Source organism: Calonectris borealis, chromosome 19, assembly GCF_964195595.1.
Source record: "Calonectris borealis chromosome 19, bCalBor7.hap1.2, whole genome shotgun sequence".
Classification (NCBI taxonomy): domain Eukaryota; kingdom Metazoa; phylum Chordata; class Aves; order Procellariiformes; family Procellariidae; genus Calonectris; species Calonectris borealis.
The window spans coordinates 1,214,800-1,234,881 of record NC_134330.1 but is presented as its reverse complement, the minus strand read 5'-3'; the positions used below and the strand labels follow the sequence as shown (position 1 = coordinate 1,234,881).

The 20,082-nt window shown below is 42.3% G+C and overlaps 2 protein-coding genes and 1 long non-coding RNA gene across 9 annotated transcripts in view; 2 read left to right on the top strand and 1 right to left on the bottom strand.

Moving 5' to 3' along the window:
• The first annotated feature begins 60 nt into the window (after positions 1-60).
• On the top strand, positions 61-17,516 carry TNFAIP1 (TNF alpha induced protein 1). Of its 4 annotated transcripts, none has more exons than XM_075168221.1 (8): positions 63-141; positions 314-420; positions 2,885-3,222; positions 5,327-5,496; positions 7,365-7,454; positions 7,559-7,611; positions 10,633-10,828; positions 12,075-17,516. In XM_075168221.1, the coding sequence occupies exons 3-8, from the start codon at positions 3,006-3,008 to the stop codon at positions 12,291-12,293; spliced, it is 945 nt and encodes a 314-aa protein (XP_075024322.1). In that variant the 5' UTR covers positions 63-141; positions 314-420; positions 2,885-3,005; the 3' UTR covers positions 12,294-17,516. The 4 variants fall into 4 exon arrangements, with proteins under 4 accessions (XP_075024325.1, XP_075024322.1, XP_075024323.1 ...); XM_075168222.1 differs by having other exon boundaries at positions 314-567; XM_075168223.1 differs by lacking the exon at positions 314-420 and having other exon boundaries at positions 76-141.
• LOC142090423 (uncharacterized) lies at positions 16,875-19,054 on the bottom strand. Its single transcript, XR_012676529.1, has 2 exons — positions 18,856-19,054; positions 16,875-17,836 (listed from the first exon to the last, which is right to left on the bottom strand). It is a non-coding gene; the product is annotated as an uncharacterized LOC142090423 (long non-coding RNA).
• A 103-nt stretch (positions 19,055-19,157) lies between these two features.
• Positions 19,158-20,082, top strand: part of SGSM2 (small G protein signaling modulator 2) — a 65,697-nt gene continuing 64,772 nt past the window's right edge. For 3 of the 4 annotated variants that reach the window (XM_075168220.1, XM_075168219.1, XM_075168218.1), the window contains exon 1: positions 19,158-19,400. In XM_075168220.1, the coding sequence (XP_075024321.1) occupies positions 19,344-19,400 (57 nt within the window). In that variant the 5' untranslated portion in view covers positions 19,158-19,343. The remainder of the gene's footprint in view (positions 19,401-20,082) is intronic. The other variant, XM_075168217.1, reaches the window with a different exon arrangement.

The window sequence follows — 20,082 nt, the reverse complement described above, 5'->3', positions numbered from 1 at the left end:
CCGGCGGCGCCGCGGGGCGCGCTGGGAGCTGCAGTCCCGGCGGCGGGAAGCGCTTCCGGGTTGCCGGTTCCCAGTGGGGCGCGGAGGAAATGAGCTCAGCCCGGGGCCGCGGCGGCGGGGCTGTGGGGCGGCCGCGGGCGGGTGAGCGCCGGGGCCGCCGCGGCTCTCCCGGTCTCCTCGGGGGGCGCGGGGCGGTGTGCGCGCCTCGGCCGCGTCCCGGAGGGCGCGCCGGGCAGCGAGCGGTGGCCGCGGGCGGGCGGGCCTCCGGCGGCAGCCGTCCCGCGGCCGGGTCAGCCTCTCTTTGCTTTTCCAGGTGCCGGACCGGGCCCCGCGAGGAAGCGCGCTGCTGGCCTCGGCGGGAAGGGAGCCGGCGCCCGGCGCGCGGACCCCGGCGCTGGGGCGGGCGCAGCCCTCTCCCCGGTACGGCGTACGGCTTCGGTCCCTCCGCCCGGCTCCGGCGTAGCGGGGCCGGGTCCCGCCGCGCAGGGCCTGGGGGTGCCCAGAAGCCGATCGGACATTTTGGTGAAAGCAGGAAGGGGCCGGAGGGCTCAGGCCAAAGCGTGCCCGGTGTGCAGGCGGTGCTGCGCGGGGCGGCCGGGCGTTTGGGGTCTTCCCCCTTCAGCCGTTAAGAACGTTCCTTTTTATGGGAGCTCTCAGCAGGGACCGTTTCCTGATGCGATGGCCGAGCGGTTGTGTCGTTGTTCCGCCGCCCTCCTCCTGCCTCCCACACGAGGCAGGAAGGAAGGGATGTGGAAAATTTTCTCTTGAGTTCATGGGGGTAATTAAAGGTTACATTACTGTTTACAGCAAAAGCCTCCTAGCTTGTTAGCTAACGAACAGCGCTGACTCCTGCGTGGGTTGGCTCTGTAGGGGATTCTGCTCATGTTTGACTTCGTTCTGCTTGGTCAGAGAAGTCAGTAAAGGCCTAAAGTGGTAGAACTGACTGAAAACTTGATTCTAATGAATACTTTCAGACAGATCGCTGTTGAAATTGGAGAGCTCTGTTTGCGTCTGGATTTCTCTCTCGTTACAGAATCAGTCTGGCTGTCTTTACAAACATGCTTTTGTTCTAAAGAAGGCATTGCTGAGGGTTTAAAGCAAGGCGGGACATTGGTGACAAATGTGTAGGCCTAAGGTTACCAAAGGTCTTAACTGTGAGAAGAGGTGTAGTTGCTTCTGGTCTTGATTTACTTACTCGTAAGGGCTTATAGTAAACACCTGTGACTAGTTAGGAGGAACTGTGTTGGCTTGGGCAATTTCCGATTGATTTCTCTATAACCTTTAGCTGCTTTGTTTGAGTAATGAACTTCTTATATAACACTATGACCACAACGCACAATTTTTGGTTGCTGCCGCTTGCTTACCAGTTGGGAATTACTTTTCTGGCCAATTCCGTGTGTAGCTTTGCCATGCAGTTGCGTTTGACTTAGATTTGCTCATGGACCACTTGACTCAAGTGATGTGGTCAGAAAAACTGTCTTGCCCAGCTGTAGGCTGAAGCTTGCTATTGCATTTTATGGTGATTAGGTGAAAGTAAAGAATGATGGCAGCTAGTGGGAGTTCCAGTTAAAGCATTTATAGACAAACTGAGCTTTTTTTGGCACTAAAATTCTTAGAACTGGTTTGTGTCTGATGATCTGCGCAATATTTTCATTGCTTGTTATTTAATGGACATTGTAGTGTTTGCTTAATTAGAATAATTGAGTTAGGAATTGCAGAATAACGTTATATTTTACGTGTTGTTCTAAGTTCAGTAGTTATTCAAATCCCTGGCAATTTTAAGATACCATCTGTAGCTGCCAAGTAATTTGCTGTGCAGATGGATGGTTGTGGGTTTTTCTATGTTGAAAGCTGAGGTGGGGTGAGAAGGAAGAGGGATGTAGGAAGAATAACAATATAATTAGCAGGTTATTATATTTATTTATACAAGGTTACTCATGTGCCATAGGCACAGAACAGAGAAGGGAGGAGATATTTGTAGTCTGAAAGAGTTTTAAAAAAACAACAACACAAAAAAAACAGCAGCAAAATGTTTTTTAGAACAAACTATTAGAGGAAGGATAGGTAAGAAACTTGTATTTGTACTTTTCCGGTTAAAGAATTTCAGATCTGGCCCATTAGAGTTCCTTTCTTTTATTTGTTTGTTTCCATTTTGATGGAAAGATAAGCATAGTGAGACTGGGGAGAGAAAGAAGCAGTGAATGTCTGGCTGGCTTTTTAATGGAGACAAATATTCCAAAGACTGGACACACTTGGGGGGGGGGGGTAGGGAGTGTTAATTTTTTTTTTTTTTTTTTTTTTTTTAAATTAAGACTACATTGACTGCTTGGCATTCCAGGATGGAGGAAGAAGAGTTTTGAATGACAGGAGTTGCCAGGAAATAGAATGTTAAGGTCCAGCATTTCAGTGTTGAGGTGTTTGAAGAGACATTTGTAAATGTCTCCAGTTAAAAAACAAAACAACAGCAACAAACCCCACACATATAGATACACACCCCAGCTGAAGGAAGGGCAGAAAGCTCTTCCGTTGTGTTTCAGCTCTGCACAAAAAGAGTTGCATTCTTTTGGGAAGTTGAGACGGAGCCGAATTCCAGCTAGCGTTTAAACTTGGACTGCAGTATTGCATGGTGTTTGTAGCATTGGCTGAAGATGAAATAACAGGAAGTCCGGAAAAGTTTAGTGTGCCTCACTAACAGTAACACAACTATAACTCAACTGCGGTGTAAGTTGTCTGAAAAACAGCTAGATCTTGTTTTGTCAGAATGTGTGTAGATGCGTCCTTAGGAATCTACTGAAAGTATCTCTTCTTTAATGTGGGCCTCATGTTTTTGTTGTAAATGGAAATTCCAGGCTTCTGTATTGATCTGACACATTTCTGTTTCAAGGGTCCATTGGTTATGACCGCTTTTGCCTTGCCGTCCTCGTCTGGTGACTTGTGATTCTTCACCAATCACGGCGGAATCCGTCAAGCCCACGCTCTGCAGGGTTGTCATCTACCTACAGAAGATGTCGGGCGACACGTGTCTAACCACCACCCTTTGTCCGGCTGCAGGGCCCAAGCCTAAAACTTGCAGCTTCAAAGGGGGCAGCCTTGGTAACAAGTATGTGCGACTAAATGTAGGGGGCTCTTTATATTACACTACAGTACAAGTACTGACCAGGCACGACACAATGCTTAAGGCCATGTTCAGCGGCAGAATGGAAGTGCTCACAGACAAGGAAGGTAAGGAAATGTCTTTTGTTGTGGAGAATTTTGTGAAACAACTGGGTTTTGGTGGTGGTTTTTTAAATATCTTAAGACTATGCTCAGTTAAGGATGTAGGGAAAGATATATTCCAAAAACAACTTGGAACGTTAGGCAGCCAACTCCCATTGGCGCTAACAATCCTCTGTGCTTTATAAAAATGTGTTCTTTTGTTACTAAAATTAACTAGCGGAAGGACTGGTTCTCTTTCCTACGATCACAGCTGGTATGCAGATTGTTGATGTTGTTATGAAGACTGAACAGACAGTACGTAGGTTGTCATTTATGTGGTGTCGTGTAGTGGCATCATTTGAAATGCGTATGTGGGGAGGGACATTCAGTTTTCATCTTTAAAACTCAGAATAGGCTTGCTTGCTATGTTGAAAATTCTTTTTTTCCTCCTCTCAGTAGCATGTTCCACTTGTGGCTTATGATGCTGTGACGATATTTAGCTGTCAGTCAAGGAGTATGTCACCTCTTGCTGGACAGTGAATATTGACATTATGAAAATCCGTAATAAATTATAGAGAGCAGAACAAGTAAGACAACCAATATCAGCAATGGCTACGAGTGCTTTCATTTTCCTCTCTTTAATAGTCCAGGGCAAAATGATACCTTAGGAATGAGGGTTGTGGCACTGCGGAGAAGAGGCTGAGAGAGGTTGGCAAGTATTTAACCTCTTGGTGTTTCTGAACACTCATATGCGAAAGCTTTTCTGCATGCCCAGGTTACATCAGTTCAAACTTGATGCACAACAGTGTGTTTACTTAAATTGAGACAACTCCTTGTGGATTTTGCATATCATTTAAACCAAGTTCCTGTTGAGTAGGCTGGGTCTTGTTGAGTGTTACGTACAACTAAATCCATTTAGTCCAGCAGTTTTGTATAGGAGCCTCAGCCTGAATGGAGGACAAGGTTCATGTTCTGACAGCTACAACTGGAGAATCTAGCAGTGGTTTAGTCTACTTTCCTATGTTGTTTTCTGTACTTAGGTCCCAAAATAACACTTTTTTGCCTGTCTTCCACATTATGGAAAGGGGTTTGGCACTGTATTAAGTCCTCTGCCTGTGTGTGTCCTACATTGCTATTGTTTGCCAGCAAGTCAGACATCCTGTTTCCTAGTGAATGTGACTTCAGGGATGTTTTAAAATTGCAAGAACTGTCTGTCTGCTACTGTTTCCTGTGCTGCATCCCCTCTCTGCTCCCTCCTGATCTGTCTCTGTCCTGTTGTTTGCTCCTATTTGGAGACTAGAAACGCCTTACTGGGTTTTCTGGGTTAGTCTACCTTTTAGCATCTTCAGAACACTTCCCTTGCTTTAACTTTGAACAACAGCAGATGTGGCTGGAAAACTGCCAAATCCTTCTCGTTAGGCCACAGAACTTATCCCAAATCTACTCGTTGCAAACATTTGTGAATTCTCTCTTCTAGTCTTTCCTTGGCTTTCTTAGTGATAAGTTTCTAATTGCCCATCGTTATACTGTAGCAGCAGTTAATACATTTATTCCCATACAAACACAGCACATCCCCATTTTGCTGGGAATATGACAAGCCTCTAAATAAAAGAAGAAACCTACCTAACAATAAGCACTTTTTCCTTTTTTTTTTTTTTTTTTTTAAGGTTTGAGTGGCTTGGACAGTCAGTTAAATAAATGTAAACTGGTGGCTTCCTATAGTAGTTGAAAATGTCCATTCCTTTAATCAGAACCTAATACAGAAAAGATGAAGCACAGATAATAATTTTGGTCAGGCAGTCCACGACTGATCAACTGATACAGTGCAGTCAGGTTCCTGCAGCAATTTTAGTGTCTCGTGATAGGAAGCCAAGTATTTTTAGCTTGCAGCTTTTGGGGTGCTGGAAAGTAGAGAGAATATATGGGAGGTACCAAAGGAGTGGTTCCACTGTCAGTTTCAGTTCTGTAACCAAATTCAATTTGCTCAAAGTCAGTAAAGACTTCCACTGAATGAAATGGGAAGAGTATCATGTACAGTTTCAGGAAACTAGGCTTATTTAACCTCTCTGAGGAGTTTTTTCTTGCCCCCTAATATTGAGGTGATCAAAATGATGTGATGGTTGTTTTTCAGGCTGGATCCTTATAGACCGTTGTGGGAAGCACTTCGGAACAATTTTAAACTATCTCCGAGATGACACGATTGCACTTCCAAAACACAGACAGGAGATCAAAGAGTTGATGGCAGAAGCCAAATATTATCTCATTCAGGGCTTAGTGGAGATGTGCCAAGCAGCCCTGCAGGTAAGAAATAGAAGTAGCCTGTAAAGTTTTTCATGGGCGTTTTGCTTATAAAATTTACTTAAGACAACTCAAGAGAGTATTTCATGGCCTTAGAGATGGTATCAAGTCTTAGATGTACAAGACAACCTGGAAGGAAAATGAGACAGCAGTCAGGCAAGTTGTAAGATCTTGTGCAGTACGTTTATCAAAGCCGTAGTTATCCTTGCTCTGTATGCACACCTGAGATTCTGTGATGCTTTGAATAAGAGATGAAATTTAGTTTATGATCTCCCTGGAAATGTTTTCAGACCCATGTGCTATGCTGGCACAGCCTTCCAGGCCACAGATGCCTGTGCTCTGAAGGCATTCAGTGCAATTAGTGAGGTGGTTGCATTACTAAGGGAGCTATTTCTTTGTAAGAAGAGAAAGATTGTCCCCTGGTTACATTAGAGAAAGCTTGTCCCCTGGTTAGATTATATGAATTTAGAATGTGCAAGATGTAGATTTGAGTTCCTGTCATTTCGGAGATGTCATTTCCCTTTGTGCTTCCATTCAGTTGTCCACCTGCCCCCTCAGAATGGGGATAGTAGCACTTTTCTACTTCACAGGGATGCCAGGAGGATGAATAAAGTAGAAACTGTATTCACAATTTGTCATTTAAATAGAGGGACTGGTTCTTTTCTGTTTCTATTTTTTGAATTTTATTTAGGAAATAGATAGTGAATGAGTTCCTCTTGTGTGAAATTAAATAAAAGCCAGAAATTTAAAGGAAACTGATTGAATAAACATGGTTATTTTGAGCATATGTTTTAAAAGACCTTATGGCATTTGTCTAAATTTCCCCCAAGTTATGTCACTTCTAATTAGATAATATTAGGCAGAATGAGTTTGAATCTTTGAAAACATAGTAACTTTTTTTCTACGTTTGAATCTTAATGGAGAGAAAGACCTATATGGTAAGCACTGATTACTTTAAGGACTTTTCTTTGTACCAGTTTACCACTACTCTTTGCAAATATGTAAGCCCATAGTAGCTTTATTCACTTTACTAGTTCCTATGAATTCAGCTGATTGAAATCAGCTTGTTCTGCCAACTTTTTAATAAGGTTAGCCCAGATGCAGTATATATAACTTATTACTAGTCTTAAGATTGTGAAAGTAATGTTTCTTGCAGGACAAAATGTAGTGATTAATAAATACCTCACATACTAGGTTCAATATACTTCTTGTATCCATTGAAAGAAATGCAAAGCCACACTGACAGTTCTCCTTCTGGTTTGGAATTTAAAACCTTTCTTCTAAAAACAAAATGTTCTAAGGCTTTCCTATTAGCTACTGAGCTTTCCTTAATTTGCCACGAGGAATCTGGAGTCACAGACTGTACTACATGCTCTTGGTTGGTGCTTTTGTATGACAAAGGGCTGAAGTCTGTTTCGGTGACATGCTGTTCTTGCCAAACGTTCAGTTCATATTCTTACATTATTCAAATGTTCAGCTGATATTCTTATATACTGCAGTGTTTTGAGTTGATTAAAACTAGTGCAAACTCTTACTATCCTTTTCTTCAAAAAAGGATAGAATAATAAACCCACTTAAACCAAATATGACTTGAGTCAGAGTCCTTGCTATATCTAAGAAGGACATCCACCTGCATCCCAATATTTCAATTACTGCTGCCTTCTGGGGATAAGAAATCTCTCCGCTGTATTTCTGGGTTGCAGATCAAGGTAAGGCTGTGTGGTTACTATAGCAACACAGAGCTTTTCCTTTGCATCACAGGATTTGGGAACATGGCTGGAGGGGTTGGAGAAGACAGCAGCAGCAGATGTTAGCTTTAGCATTTATCTTTCTTGAGTTTATTTCCTCTCTCTCTTCTTTCTTTAAAACAGGACAAGAAAGACTTGTATGAACCTGTCTGTAGCATCCCTATTATCACATCTCCAAAAGAAGAAGAGAGACTGATAGAATCATCAATGAAAGTAACTCTTTTTTCACAACTATCCAGTGAGAAACTGAATTTTTGCTAAATGTATTCAAACACAGAACTTACTTTTCTGCTTTTTTTTTCTTTCTCTCCCAATAGCCCGTTGTTAAGCTGCTTTACAATAGAAGCAACAACAAATACTCCTATACCAGGTATGTCGTTTTTTTCCCCACTGTAATGGGAAAGTTTCCCTTTGACTATGGGAGTGGAGGAAAACGTGGTACGACCTAACTTGTGGGTTTTTTTGCGGTTGGTTGGTTTGTTTTGGGTTTGTTTTGATTACAACAGTGCTCTTCCATGGTTTGAGTGCAGTTATTTTTGATTGAAGTGAATCTAAATGGGGGGAGAATGCAACAAACTGTATCTGTTGAAGTCTAGTGTACAGTTCAGTTGTGTGAGAAAGACGAACAGAAACAAGGGACAAGAGATAAGAACGATGAGGCTATTAATATTGGCTGAAACTAGATGTAACTTAGGTAATGCAACATAGAGTGTTACCTCGTCAATGCAAAGCTAATGCAGCCGTAATCCTTACCTCATCAGTTTAGCTTTACTTTTGAGTCTGCGTATACCTTTGCCAGCAGTCTTTTACTCTGACCTACAGAAATTCTTGATGTTCCAGCACCTCCAGTGCCTCTAAATGAATTATTTGGTTACAAAGGAAAGTATCTGTTCTGCTCAGATAGGACCAGGGCAAGAATTTGCTGGCTTTCCTCCTGTGTAAGGAAACATTACGTATTTAGTTTTATGCTGTAACTATCACGATCCCTTTGTTACGATGCTATCAGAATGGCTTTGGATTTTCCCAAACCAGTCATTGAGGCAATGTGAGTAATCCTCTATGCTCTGTGGAATCCTCATTTTCAGCCTTTTCAATCTGAGATGCAATCTTGGAAGCTTTTTTCTCTAGGCAAACTAATTGTCTATCTGTCAGATGGATCCTAACAATATTTCAGGTAGTCAGGAAATGCTACCTGCGGGAGTGCTGAAGAGCAGCCTGTTTTTCAGCAGACTGCATTCTGTATCTGCCAGTCATATTGTGCTCCTCCCTGTGTTACCCTTTAGCTTACGGCAGTGGTGCTAAAGCAAGCACAGAATAGCATGTTAGTCACCATGTGTCTGGAAATGTAAACGTACTAGTAATGAGAGCAACAGAATTCTAAATACCAGGAGGTGCTGGTATCTCAACTAGCTGTAGGGTTCTAATTATTCCTTGCGCATGAATCTGCATGTCTTGATGGTGTTTAAATGAGGCATCTTTATTTAAAATTCCACATTGGCTGCTAGCAAGCAAAGATTTTTTCCTTCTATTTTTCCTAATTGATAGTATAAAAGGAGCTTCCTCAGTTACGTTGTCAGTGTGGTTTAATAATGAAGACTTGTACATTCTTTTCCCAACTCTGCCACTTGATAGAGCCTGGGACTTGTCACTGGCTGAATCCAGGTTGCTTTATCAAATAATCCTCGCGAGCTCTAGATTTTGTCTGGTTGCACATCATGCTTTTTTGATTTAGATCTGGACAGAAATACTTCTCAGACTAAGTATTTTATGTAAAGCCCAGTCAGCTGTTCTTATTAGCAGTGTCTTGATTCACAAGTATTTCATAGCCTTCCTAGACCACTTGCAAAAGTGAAGATACTGCACACAAAAGTACGATGTCATGTCTCTGGGTAGATTCTTGGCAGCAAGGTGTGAACCTTGAGCTTCTGGGTCCAAAGAGTAAGAAATTTTATTGTTAAAGCTAGCAAGGTTGGCTTTGTTGTCTAGGCAATAATATGTTCACTAATTTCCACATATCCGCACATAACTTCCCAGCCACCTATAAAAAGAGACAAAGGGTCACAGCGTACTTACTTTCAATGCAGCTGCAGGCTAATACTGGAGGAGTAAGGCTTTTAGGTTTTTTTCACTTGATGAAATTGGACATTGATTGGGCATGATGTTGTTATTTAAGTAAAATATTTTTAATTTTAACAATAGCTTTCTGATAGCTTTATTTGATTTTAAAGCTATACTACTATGTATATTTTTTTCTCTAGAACATCTAGATCTTGCTTTGAAAAGTAATTAAGACCCTACCTTGCGCTGGCTGTCAATATGTCCTGGTTTCGGTTGGGATAGAGTTAATTTTCTTCCTAGTAGCTGGTACAGTGCTGTGTTTTGGATTCAGTATGAGATAATGTTGAGAACAGACTGATGTTTTAGTTGTTCTAAGTAGTGCTTACACAGAGTCAAGGCCTTTTCAGCTTCTTGTGCTCTACCGACTGAGAGGGCTGGAGATGCACAAGAAGCTGGGAGGGGGCACAGCCAAGACAGCTGATCCAAACTGGCCAAAGGGATATTCCATACCATATGACATCATGCTCAGCATATAGGGGAAAGCTGGCCAGGGGGCCGCTGCTCGGGGACTGGCTGGGCATTGGTTGGCAGGTGGTGAGCAACTGCATCGTGCATCACTTATTTTGTATATTGTATTATTATTATTATTATTATTATTATTATTATTATTATTATTATCACCATTGTTATTTTCCCTTCCTTTTCTGTCCTATTAAACTGTTTATATCTCAACCCACAAATCTTACTTCTCCCCCCCCCGCCGATTCTCTCCCCCATCCCACTGAGGAGGGTGGAGTGAGCGAACAGCTGTGTGTGTTTTGCTGCCTGCTGGGTTAAACCACAACACAATAAAACTTAGTTTCCTAAATAATGTATTCATCCTAGAAATTTGTATATGGTATCACTAGTGCTACGTGCAGAACACTTTGCTTTTTAGCTGGCCTTCTAACATGCATTGACTCTTTGGACTTCTGCTGTTACTAAGCTAAAGAGAACTGCAGTTAGCATATGATTTAATCCTCTTGAGCGTCAGTCAAGAGATAGTTGTAGATAGTTGATGTAATGATTTGGGAAATTGTGCTGTCGTTATTAATTATATAACTTGACCTCTAAAGCCTGGTGTGTTTGCTCATGGGGATCAGAGCATCTTATTTGTATCTGAAATTGGCTGTTCTCTTTTCTTGGCAGCATATGGCAATGAGTCACTACTTATTTGTATTCTGCAGTGAGATCAATGCTTAAAACTGTGGTGGAATAGGCATATAAATTCTGTAGAGATGGCCAGTTGAAAAACCACAAAAACCTTATTCCTCCTTTTGTTGCTGTGTTTCAGTAATTCAGATGACAACTTACTGAAGAACATAGAACTGTTTGACAAACTCTCTCTCCGATTCAATGGCAGAGTTCTTTTCATTAAGGATGTTATAGGGGATGAAATCTGCTGCTGGTCTTTCTATGGACAGGGTCGGAAACTTGCTGAAGTCTGTTGTACCTCTATAGTGTATGCTACAGAGAAGAAGCAAACCAAGGTAATGGAGTTTTATCCACCTGTCTCTTATGGTTTAAAAAAAACAGGTTGATGATACATTGCAGAAAGATACAGATTTTGTACGACTTAAGCCAAATTGCTAGAGGCAAACAGTGTCATTTATTGGAAAAGCTTTGATACCAACTCTCCTGAATATTGACTGGAATTGATAGTCAGTAGGATGGCTTGCTACTTAGGGGGCTGCAGGATGAGCTGGTGTCTTGGTAAAAGATGCTGCATACAGGATAGAATTCAGAGAAGACTAAATATGGTAGCAGATTTGAAGAAGGAAAGACTGAGAATGGTAATTCTGAAAGCATGTGCATTTTAGCACTAGTCTCTTAGAAAGTGTCCCTAAAGCATGTAAATGCCTTTAAATTATTCTCTAATTAAATGAAGTAAAGATCTAATTCTACTCCTAATTATACCTGCATAAGTTTACTTCATTGCAGTTACTTTGTACTCTGTTTCACTTGCACTGATGTAATCATTGTATGTAATTGGACTAATGGTTGTGTCTGGGAGTATAAATTTCTCCAGAGTGTTGGAAAATATATGCCAAAAAGGAGAAGACTGAAACTGATCTGTCCCAACCTGAATAAATGAAATGGATGTGATTAAATTAATGAAATGGAAACTTGAGCTCAAACACTGTTTAGAAACATGATATTTTTGTTATCATTGTGCTTTTATGTGCAAAACTATAGAATATTTGTTAAAAAAAAAAAGTTCAGCAGGAGTGCAGATTTCCCAATAATCAACCTATCTTGATTCCCCCACATTTCCAGTGATTCTTTTCATAGTCTTCCCACCTCTGATTTTGCAAAGGTTACCTAAAGACTTGCTTTCAAGCACAGTACATCCTAAAGAGATGGGTTACATGCATGAAAATATGATAATGATTAGCATGATAAATCTACAGAGTTTCCCTAACTTCAGGAGTTAATTTCTGACTTGCAGTGGTGCAGGTAAGGTGACCAGGGTCCAACATTAGCACTTAAGAATCAGAAATACTGTATTCCATTCTAGAACAATCTAAAACAAGAGGTCATGTAGGCAATCTGATGGTGGGAATTATCCTCTACTAGGAATTAGACTGCTTTGCTCATCTTTCTCATTTACAATTGTTTTACTCTCTTTATAGTGTATATTTTTTTATGGCTCAAGTATCTTTTTACTTATGGGCATGTGTTCCAGTCATGTTACCCTGTATAGATCAGAAAAAGGACATGTGCTGTTTTTTGTAGGTTGAATTCCCTGAGGCACGAATTTATGAGGAAACACTAAATGTCTTACTGTATGAAACACCACGGGTTCCTGATAACTCCCTGCTGGAAGCAACAAGCAGGAGCCGAAGCCAGGCATCTCACAGTGAGGATGATGAGGGTTTTGAACTTCGTGACCGAGTACGCCGAATCCACGTGAAGAGATACAGCACCTATGATGACCGTCAGCTTGGACACTAACATATCAGTCGAGGAGAAGGGGTTTGGTGTCAAGGCTTGTATTGGTATTCTTTGAGGGAGATCAGGAAGTAGGGAGGGATCAGTTGGACTCTGTGGATTGATCTTCATTTGGCTTCTTGGCTCCCTAGAGAAGCAAACGGGCATTTGTGCGCACAAAACAACACTAAAGGCCAAGGGCTTTAAGAACTAAGATGTTAATTTTGCACCATGTGCTTTAAATAGAGACTGGCCCCCTTTTCATGCCACATGAGGAATGGAATTCGGAACACCGATTCTGACAGTTTGTGGTTGCTCTTTCATATCTAATGACTTGCTGGTTTTCTTACTTCCTGTGAGAAGTACTGCTTTTCCTGAATGAGATGGTGTGATCTGAAAATCTTTTTCCAGATACCTGCCCTTTTCGGGTTTTGTATAACGGAACTTCCAGTTTTTAAATTGAGAAGAAGGATGGAGAGAACTTGAACATGACTACTCTTAGCAAACACCACATCTGATAACCCCCAGAAGAAATGGTTAGCTATCCAATAGTCAGGTGCAGTGCACATGCAATTTCTCCCACCTCTTTCCTCCAGTACACATACAGAAGTTTGTGTTCCAAGATAGCTGTCTTTAAAACTCATTAATTCTAAGGCAAGCTTTTCCAAAGAGTTAAGAGTCAAGTCATCAAAAAACCTCCCGTTGCGAAAAATGAGAAAACTTTGAAAATTTAAACATATGTGTAATGACTTGTCTTAGGAGATGGAGAAATGGGTATGGTGAAGGAAGAAACTTTTTCAATTGAGGAAACTTCAGGAACAGATTGTGGCAGGGTTGCCATTGTTTAGGCCTGTGGTAGTGTAATCCTGTTTATATAAACAATGGCAATATGGGGAATTAGTTTTACATTAGTTTCCTCCTGTGGCCCAAAAGTGCTATTTGATGTTAAATTTCTCAAGCAGCAGGAGAAAAATTGCAGTGATTGGGGAAGTATAGACTAAACAACATTTTATAATGCTAGATAATGTTCACATACTGAGGGTGGGTTCAAGTTTTGTGTTCTGAATCCCTTCTAGAGCATAAAAGTTGAAGTGGAAAGAGACGAATAGTCATAAAAATCTTGTTCTAGCATGAAACTGCAAGAGGCTTTGGTCACAGGAGAGAGGTAGCTTATACTGAATTTTAAATGGAGATAATCACTTCTATTCTGAGTGCTTGGTTGGGTGCTAATTGTAAAGGGCCTTTCAGAAGGTTGGAATCAAGGCTGCTCTGCAAATTAGGTCTCTAGAAACAGTTTCAAGTTTAGTATGAAAAGTTGCTAATGTATTTTTAAATGTTTGCTTGTATGTTTCAGCTGTAAGTTGCAGATTCAAATTTTGCCACTGTCATAAACCGTTATTACTTGATGGCTGTTCATTGGCAGCTATGGATATGTGATGGCGGTGGAGCGTCCTCCACAACTGCTTTTATGTTCCCATATTGTACAGGAATGTGGAAGCTTCAGATTCTGCGATAGTTAGTCTTAACTGCTTTGACCAGTGCCAAATCTACCTATAAGTTCTAAAGCAAATTACTGCAAAAGCCTGACAAGAAAATAATCGCAAATTAATACAGTGAAGTCATAAGTAGAATTAAGATGGTAAATGATTTGGTAGTAACAGGAGCAGGGGAGGGAACAAAAAAATTATTTCTACTAATTTAGGCTTTTGAAAATGAAATTGTTGAAGCTTGGTAAGAAAACACTAATGGCTGCAAACTTTCAGGATTTTATTGCCTAGCCAGGCCTCTACATGTGGCAGGCATTCACTTAATTCTCTTCACATTCAGGAAGTAGCATTGCCACAGTAATGCACCTGCCTTTTTGAGAAAGGCCTCTTTAAAACTCTACTAAGCTCTTTTCTTTTTATATTGCTTTCTGTAAGTTGTTGTTTTCCAGCTGGTTTTTCTATTGTGCCAGTGAAAATAGAGCTGCTGAGATTAGTTTTGACAAAGGTTTTTGTGGTGTTTTTTTTCTTCAATTCTGCTAGTGTGATGTGGATTTTTTTTTTTTCCTCCCCCCTCCACTGATACTATTTAAATTACACTGTGGTGGGTGCTTTGAAGCTACCAGCAGAGCCTGTAGTGATAGGGTCTTTGTGCTGAAGCTTTAATAGCTTCAATTTATTCTCTTGTACTTTTTTCATCTTGTAACAAATAAGACTGCCATTTAAAATTCATGTGTGGCACTTCTGTTTCTTGGCAAATGATTTGTATTATTTTTTTCTTGTTACTATCATAGTGAATGTTAACAGATTAAGTAAGTGATGCTGGTAGCCTTGCAAAACTGTTTAAAAGATGTTATAAGAAGAAAAATGTTATCTTTGCATTTCTTTTCTCTGGGGAATATGGGTATGGGAAGGAGTATGTGCAAAAGAACGAGTGTCAGATCTCTGTGCTAGTCCAGAGGCTTTAATTCTGTGGTTGGATTTTGTACTCCCAGGATTCATTAATGAAATGGATTCAAACTGTGAATTATTATGCTATAAGAAGCAGAGAAAAGCTTGTGTTTTGGTATAGTTGGTTTTCTTTCCCCTGTCTCCCATAGCCAACAAGTAGTATTAATTTCTGATTTGAATTTAGATTAAATTAATCTTGGAAACAAACTGTTTTGAGAATTGGGTTGTGAGAATCTTTTAAAAAGTGCAAAATAACTTCTTGGTATTTGTGGAATGTGGAATATCAGTAAGAACTGTAAATAGTTATGAATGTTTTTTAAATACGTTTTTTATCTTCTCTCATTCCCATTCATTCTCCCTTCTCTACCCCCAATTAGTACTGATCACAAAACATCTGCTTTTAGCTTAAGATATGACTAGAACTGGAATGATGTTAAACAATGTTTGGCCACTGTGGACAGAACACTCCGTCAGTCTGTAAGCTTTACTTAGAGTAATAATCTAACTGCATAAACACTGAAGTTTTGTCTATTCAAAAGACGTTTCAAAACCATGGTCTTGGTGTTCTTTGTCCTGATAAGATTTTCAGGATGTGGCTGAGAGATCCCAGTTAAATACCCGTGGCTGCATTTGACTAGCAGTTGTGTAGTTCCCTCCACTGATGGACAGATAGGAATGGGAGAACATCAGGAAATCCTCTGTGTAGGTGTGTTCTGGGAAGTGTGCTATTTGGACATGCACAAGGCTAAAATGATTGTAGGATTAGAGATCCCTTCCCTAGGTAGGGCTGCTATACTTGGGTTTCTGATAAAATCTGGAATGCCGTGAGTTATTTCTTACCTGAGTGCTTACATAATTGCATAATTTACATTACTGAAGTCTCAGTAAGTCTAAATGTAGACATGGAGGCAGCCATCACTTGAACTGTGCAGCCACACATGAACTGTGTGTTCATGGCTTGAACATTTTTCTAATACAAGTGATAGAACACTGTATTTTCTCTTAAGAGTCCTGCTTATCTGCAACTTTTCCAATACAGGATGTTAACTGAATGTTCTTTCCACCAAAATCATGGCATGTTGATTTATACAGTCTCAGTACTACCAGGTTCTGATAATTTCAAATACTGTAGTTTTGATATAAAACATGCTTTGCATTCTCATCTTAATGGTCTTTTACTTAATTAAAGGCTATAAATTGTTTTGACAAGAACATTCTAGACATTCTAGAACATATTTTTACAACCTGGTACAAATGGAGAAAAAGCAGCACTGGAAAGGATAATGCAGTTTTGAAATGCAACATTCACTTATTTGTAGTAAGCTGTCCACTTCTAGAGAGAGTGAACAGCTGTGCTTCCTAAGACTCTTCTCTGCTGGCTTTAAATATCACAAATTATGATCCCTTCTAAGACAATATAGACTTCTAATTATATGCATTTGTCTGCAAGTTAAGACACTTGTAATGGCTTCCTACATAGACCATCACCAATGGATGTGTTTACTGATGTGCCTGTGAATTTATAGTAGCCTTTAGGCGGAAGAAATGCCTTTTTGCCTCATTTGTAATGTATGAATTCTAACTACATCAGCTAGCATTCATTAGCTGCTGGAGCTCTTTTTGAAACCTTACTGTCCTTTTCACTCCTAAATGTACGTGAACTTTAGCGCATTCAAATATTGTATTAGCAGACTGAGAGAATGAATGAAAAACATTAACTGACATCTATACACAAGTACTGTAATAAAGGGTTGCATGTTTCTGTAATGGGGTCCTCACATATTGCAGAACAGCCTCAGTCTTTCTACAGAGAAGGAGACTTGGTGCCTTGAGTGAATGTCTTATGTTAAACAGCTTTTCAGTATCAGTGTTAATTAGGCAATAATGTCAAAAGAGAGAGCTCTGCAGGGTAGCAGCCTCCAACTGCTTGATAAATGCCAAGACAAAACTAAATGTTTAACCTTCACCTTGACATTTAGTTTTTGGAACAGGAGACATTTATCCTATTGTAACGTTCCATTCCACTGACTTTTTCTCTCTTGCACTTCTTGGTTAAAATATAAAATCACTGACTGAGACTGGGAGGGCATTGGAGGGACCGATACTGTGGTGTTACTGAAAAGCTGCATTCTGCTTGGAACAGGCAATGCTTATTGTGGTTTTGATTAGATTTTTTTTCTCAAGGTTTTTTACTTTTCAGACACAATTCACTCTCAGAAATACTGATGAAGTATACCTTAAGTGAATGTGTCTGGCCCAGCAGTCCTTGTCTTGCACAATTAGATTATATCCTCTGACAATCCTTGGCATTAAATCTTTGCAGCCAAATTTCACACCATCCATTCAGTTAGGAGAACTGAGGTTTTATTAAGAGATGAGTGGGCATGAGTCCTGTTTCCAGCTTCGCCATTAACTCAGTGACATACAGCAAGTCCGTTTCTCTGTATGTGCATAATTTTTCCTGTAATAAAATGGTGGTAAGACCCTCCCCTACCTCAGAGGGATGTTGAAGCTTCGTTTGTTTAATAATAGTAAAGGACTTTGGATTTGCGTAATATTTTGTATCCAGAGGATAGCAAATATGATTGCCGATCTTGTTTAAACTGACATTCTGTGATCAAGCTGTTTTCTCATTGCATCAGACTTTGTTTTATTTTTATGTCTAACTTTTAAGGGTCAGCCTTATGGATAAAATACTTAGTTAATGCAGTAACCATATTAGCTATTGATTAAAGTGTTTTCTCTTTTATCAGTGCATTAAATGGAAATGGACACTAATTTTTAATAAAGTGTTATATTTTGTCTTCTGTGATTTTTCTCCAGCATCATAACTTTTTATTCACCATGTTGGTCTCTGCCCTTTTGTTCTGCATTGTAGTTGTGATCCTCACCAAATATTTAGGATTCCTGAACCACAGAAATGCTGTATCAGCAAATGGCTTTTATATTACATGGAGCTGTTGCTACCTTTCACCCATGCCCTGCAAGTGTAGGCTATTTGTAAGAGATATCAGTGTACTTACAGGTACGCTGCAGACAACTGGTTTTGATTTTCTCTGGGCGTTTCCTTTAATTGCAGAACAATTCCTTGGCTGCAGTGGTTTTTCATGTTTGTGGAAATAACTTCATTTCCTAATAAGAATCACAGAGCATTTTCATCTTTCATTAAGTCTACACACGATTTGTATTACCACAAAGGTAATGTAACTTGTATTTTGAAAATCTTTAACCTTTCTTGGCTGACGGAGCAGCCTAGCAGGGAATTAGATTCAGAGATTTAGTCTATGTTCTGCTGTAGGTGTGCTTTTGAGGTAGCCAACATCATCTTATCTGTCTGTGTATTTAGCTGTTCTCTTTGCTGCTGTTACCCTGCTTTGTGAGCTAAGCCATAGATTTTTTTGTCGTGAGCAACAACTGCAAACAACTATTCCACAAAGTATCCGAGTGTCTTTGAAAGAAGTTAGGTAATCCTTCTGTTTGGAAAGGTGAGAAACCTCTCTTGTGTAACTGTGGTGTCTAGTACATACCGGCTATTCTTTGCTGCAGCTGGTTGTTGAGAATTTGTTTACCTGTAAGGTAGGTGCTCCTACCCTGATTTATGTTGTATGAGAGCTTGTGGAAACAGCCTGCTTTTATTCATCGTGGTAGGACTTTTGGTTTTTGTGGGTAATGTGGTTCAGTCTCCTCTATCTGCTGCCTCTTTCAAAAATGGAACAACGCTTCTCTTCTTTTTCCCTTTTCTGCCTGCACTAACCGAGGTCTGTCTTGTTCCCAGTGCGGTCCAGCTCCTCCTGCCTGCCATCTCTTTTTTCTGCACCGTGCCCTCGGGAGCTCTTCCTTTGCCTGGGTGTTCCCGTGGCGTCTTTTCCTTCACGGCCACAACAAACGCGGGATTTTCAGCAGTAGCTGGAGGACTTACCTGAGCGAGCTCTGGTTTATTGTGTCCTGAATGCCCCTGCTAAAGGAATGATCTTGCCTACGTCCCTATTTGCTTTGGAAGGGCGAGCTTGAACGCTTCCTGGGCATCGCTTGTGCTGTCCTTTTGCCAACATCAGAAAGTGAATCAAACAAGCCGAGTATGCTGTTCACTCTTGTAGTGGAAAATACGGAAATAAGCACTAGAAAAAGCAGATTTAACGTATGTCACTAACCTGACGCTTCGACCCCCTTCCCTTTTCTAGCGGGTGCCGCTGCTGTGCTCCCAGGGAGGTACTGAACATCGGGGATCCCCGGGCCCATCCTGGGCTGAGGCTCCTTCAGGACCCGGCTGGGCACGGGCTGGTGCCGGAGGAAAGCGGGGCTCCCGGGCAGGCCCGCTGCGAGCGCCGTGGCTGCGGGGCCGCCTCAGGGCCGCGCGTCACCTCAGCGCCGGAGGCGGCGGGCTCCCGCCTCGGCCTGGCCCCGCCCCCCGCGGTTGCCATGGAGCCCCCCCGCCGCGGTGGCGGCAGGTGCGGCCCCGCCCTCAGCCTGACGTCAGCGGCAGCCGCGGAAGATGGCCGCGGGGCTGCGCGGAGCACCGCAGCCTGCCCGCGCTCGGCCGGGCGGCGCGGAGCCTTCGCCCCGCAGGCGCTCCCGCAGCGGCGCGGGCGGGCGGCTCTGAGCGCGGGGCGCGGCGGGTGGCCCCGCTCCCCGCTCCGCCATGAGCTGCTCGGCGGACGCCGTGAAGGAGAAGCTGCTGTGGAACGTGAAGAAGGAGGTGAGGGAGGAGGGGGCCGGCCGGGAGCGGCGGGCGGGCGGGCGTCCTCCGCGGCGGGGCCGGGGCTGTGAGGCGGGCAGAGACCCGGGCTCCGGGAGGCGGAGGCCCCCCAGGGTCAGCCGGTGGCGCGGGGGCCCCCTCCCCTGGGAGGGCTGCGGGGGGCTGCGCGCCCGCCCGCCGGGCTCAGCCTCCCGCCGGGCTCGGCCTCCCGCGGCGGTTCGGGCCGGTAACGAAAGGTTGACCCTTCCGCGTGATGAATTTGTTGAATCTCTCTTGCAGTAGGGCCGGTAGTTAAGAGTTTGCCGAGAGGGAGTAAAATAAAGCTTTGTCCAGAATGAGTTAAAACCCAGTTTCCCTTCAGGAGGCGATGAATGGGAAGCGGAGGATTTCTTCGGCTACAACTGTTTCACCCTTTCTGTGCAGCTACTGTGGGATATGCCACCTTAGCGTGATCGAAAATGAATAAATAGAGGCGCTTCGACTGTTGAAGTCGACGTTGTGATGCTGCTCTAGAAGCGTGTCCGTGGTTTTGCTGGGTTTTCGCAGAGTGACCCTGGGGAGGAGCGGTGCTGCTCTGTGGGCTTGCGCTTTGCTACCCCTGCAGCAGGTGGTGGTTGTGCTCATCTGCCGAGGCAGGAGTCTGTAACCAGCCGATGGTCCCGGCTCCCTTTCCCTGGGGCTG

Coding starts and splice junctions, on each gene's coding strand:
- TNFAIP1 (XM_075168221.1), top strand. CDS start 3,006: ATGTCGGGCGACACGTGTCTAACCACCACCCTTTGTCCGGCTGCAGGG. Junction 3,223..5,326: donor AGTGCTCACAGACAAGGAAG/GTAAGGAAATGT, acceptor GTTGTTTTTCAG/GCTGGATCCTTATAGACCGT. Junction 5,497..7,364: donor TGTGCCAAGCAGCCCTGCAG/GTAAGAAATAGA, acceptor TCTTTAAAACAG/GACAAGAAAGACTTGTATGA.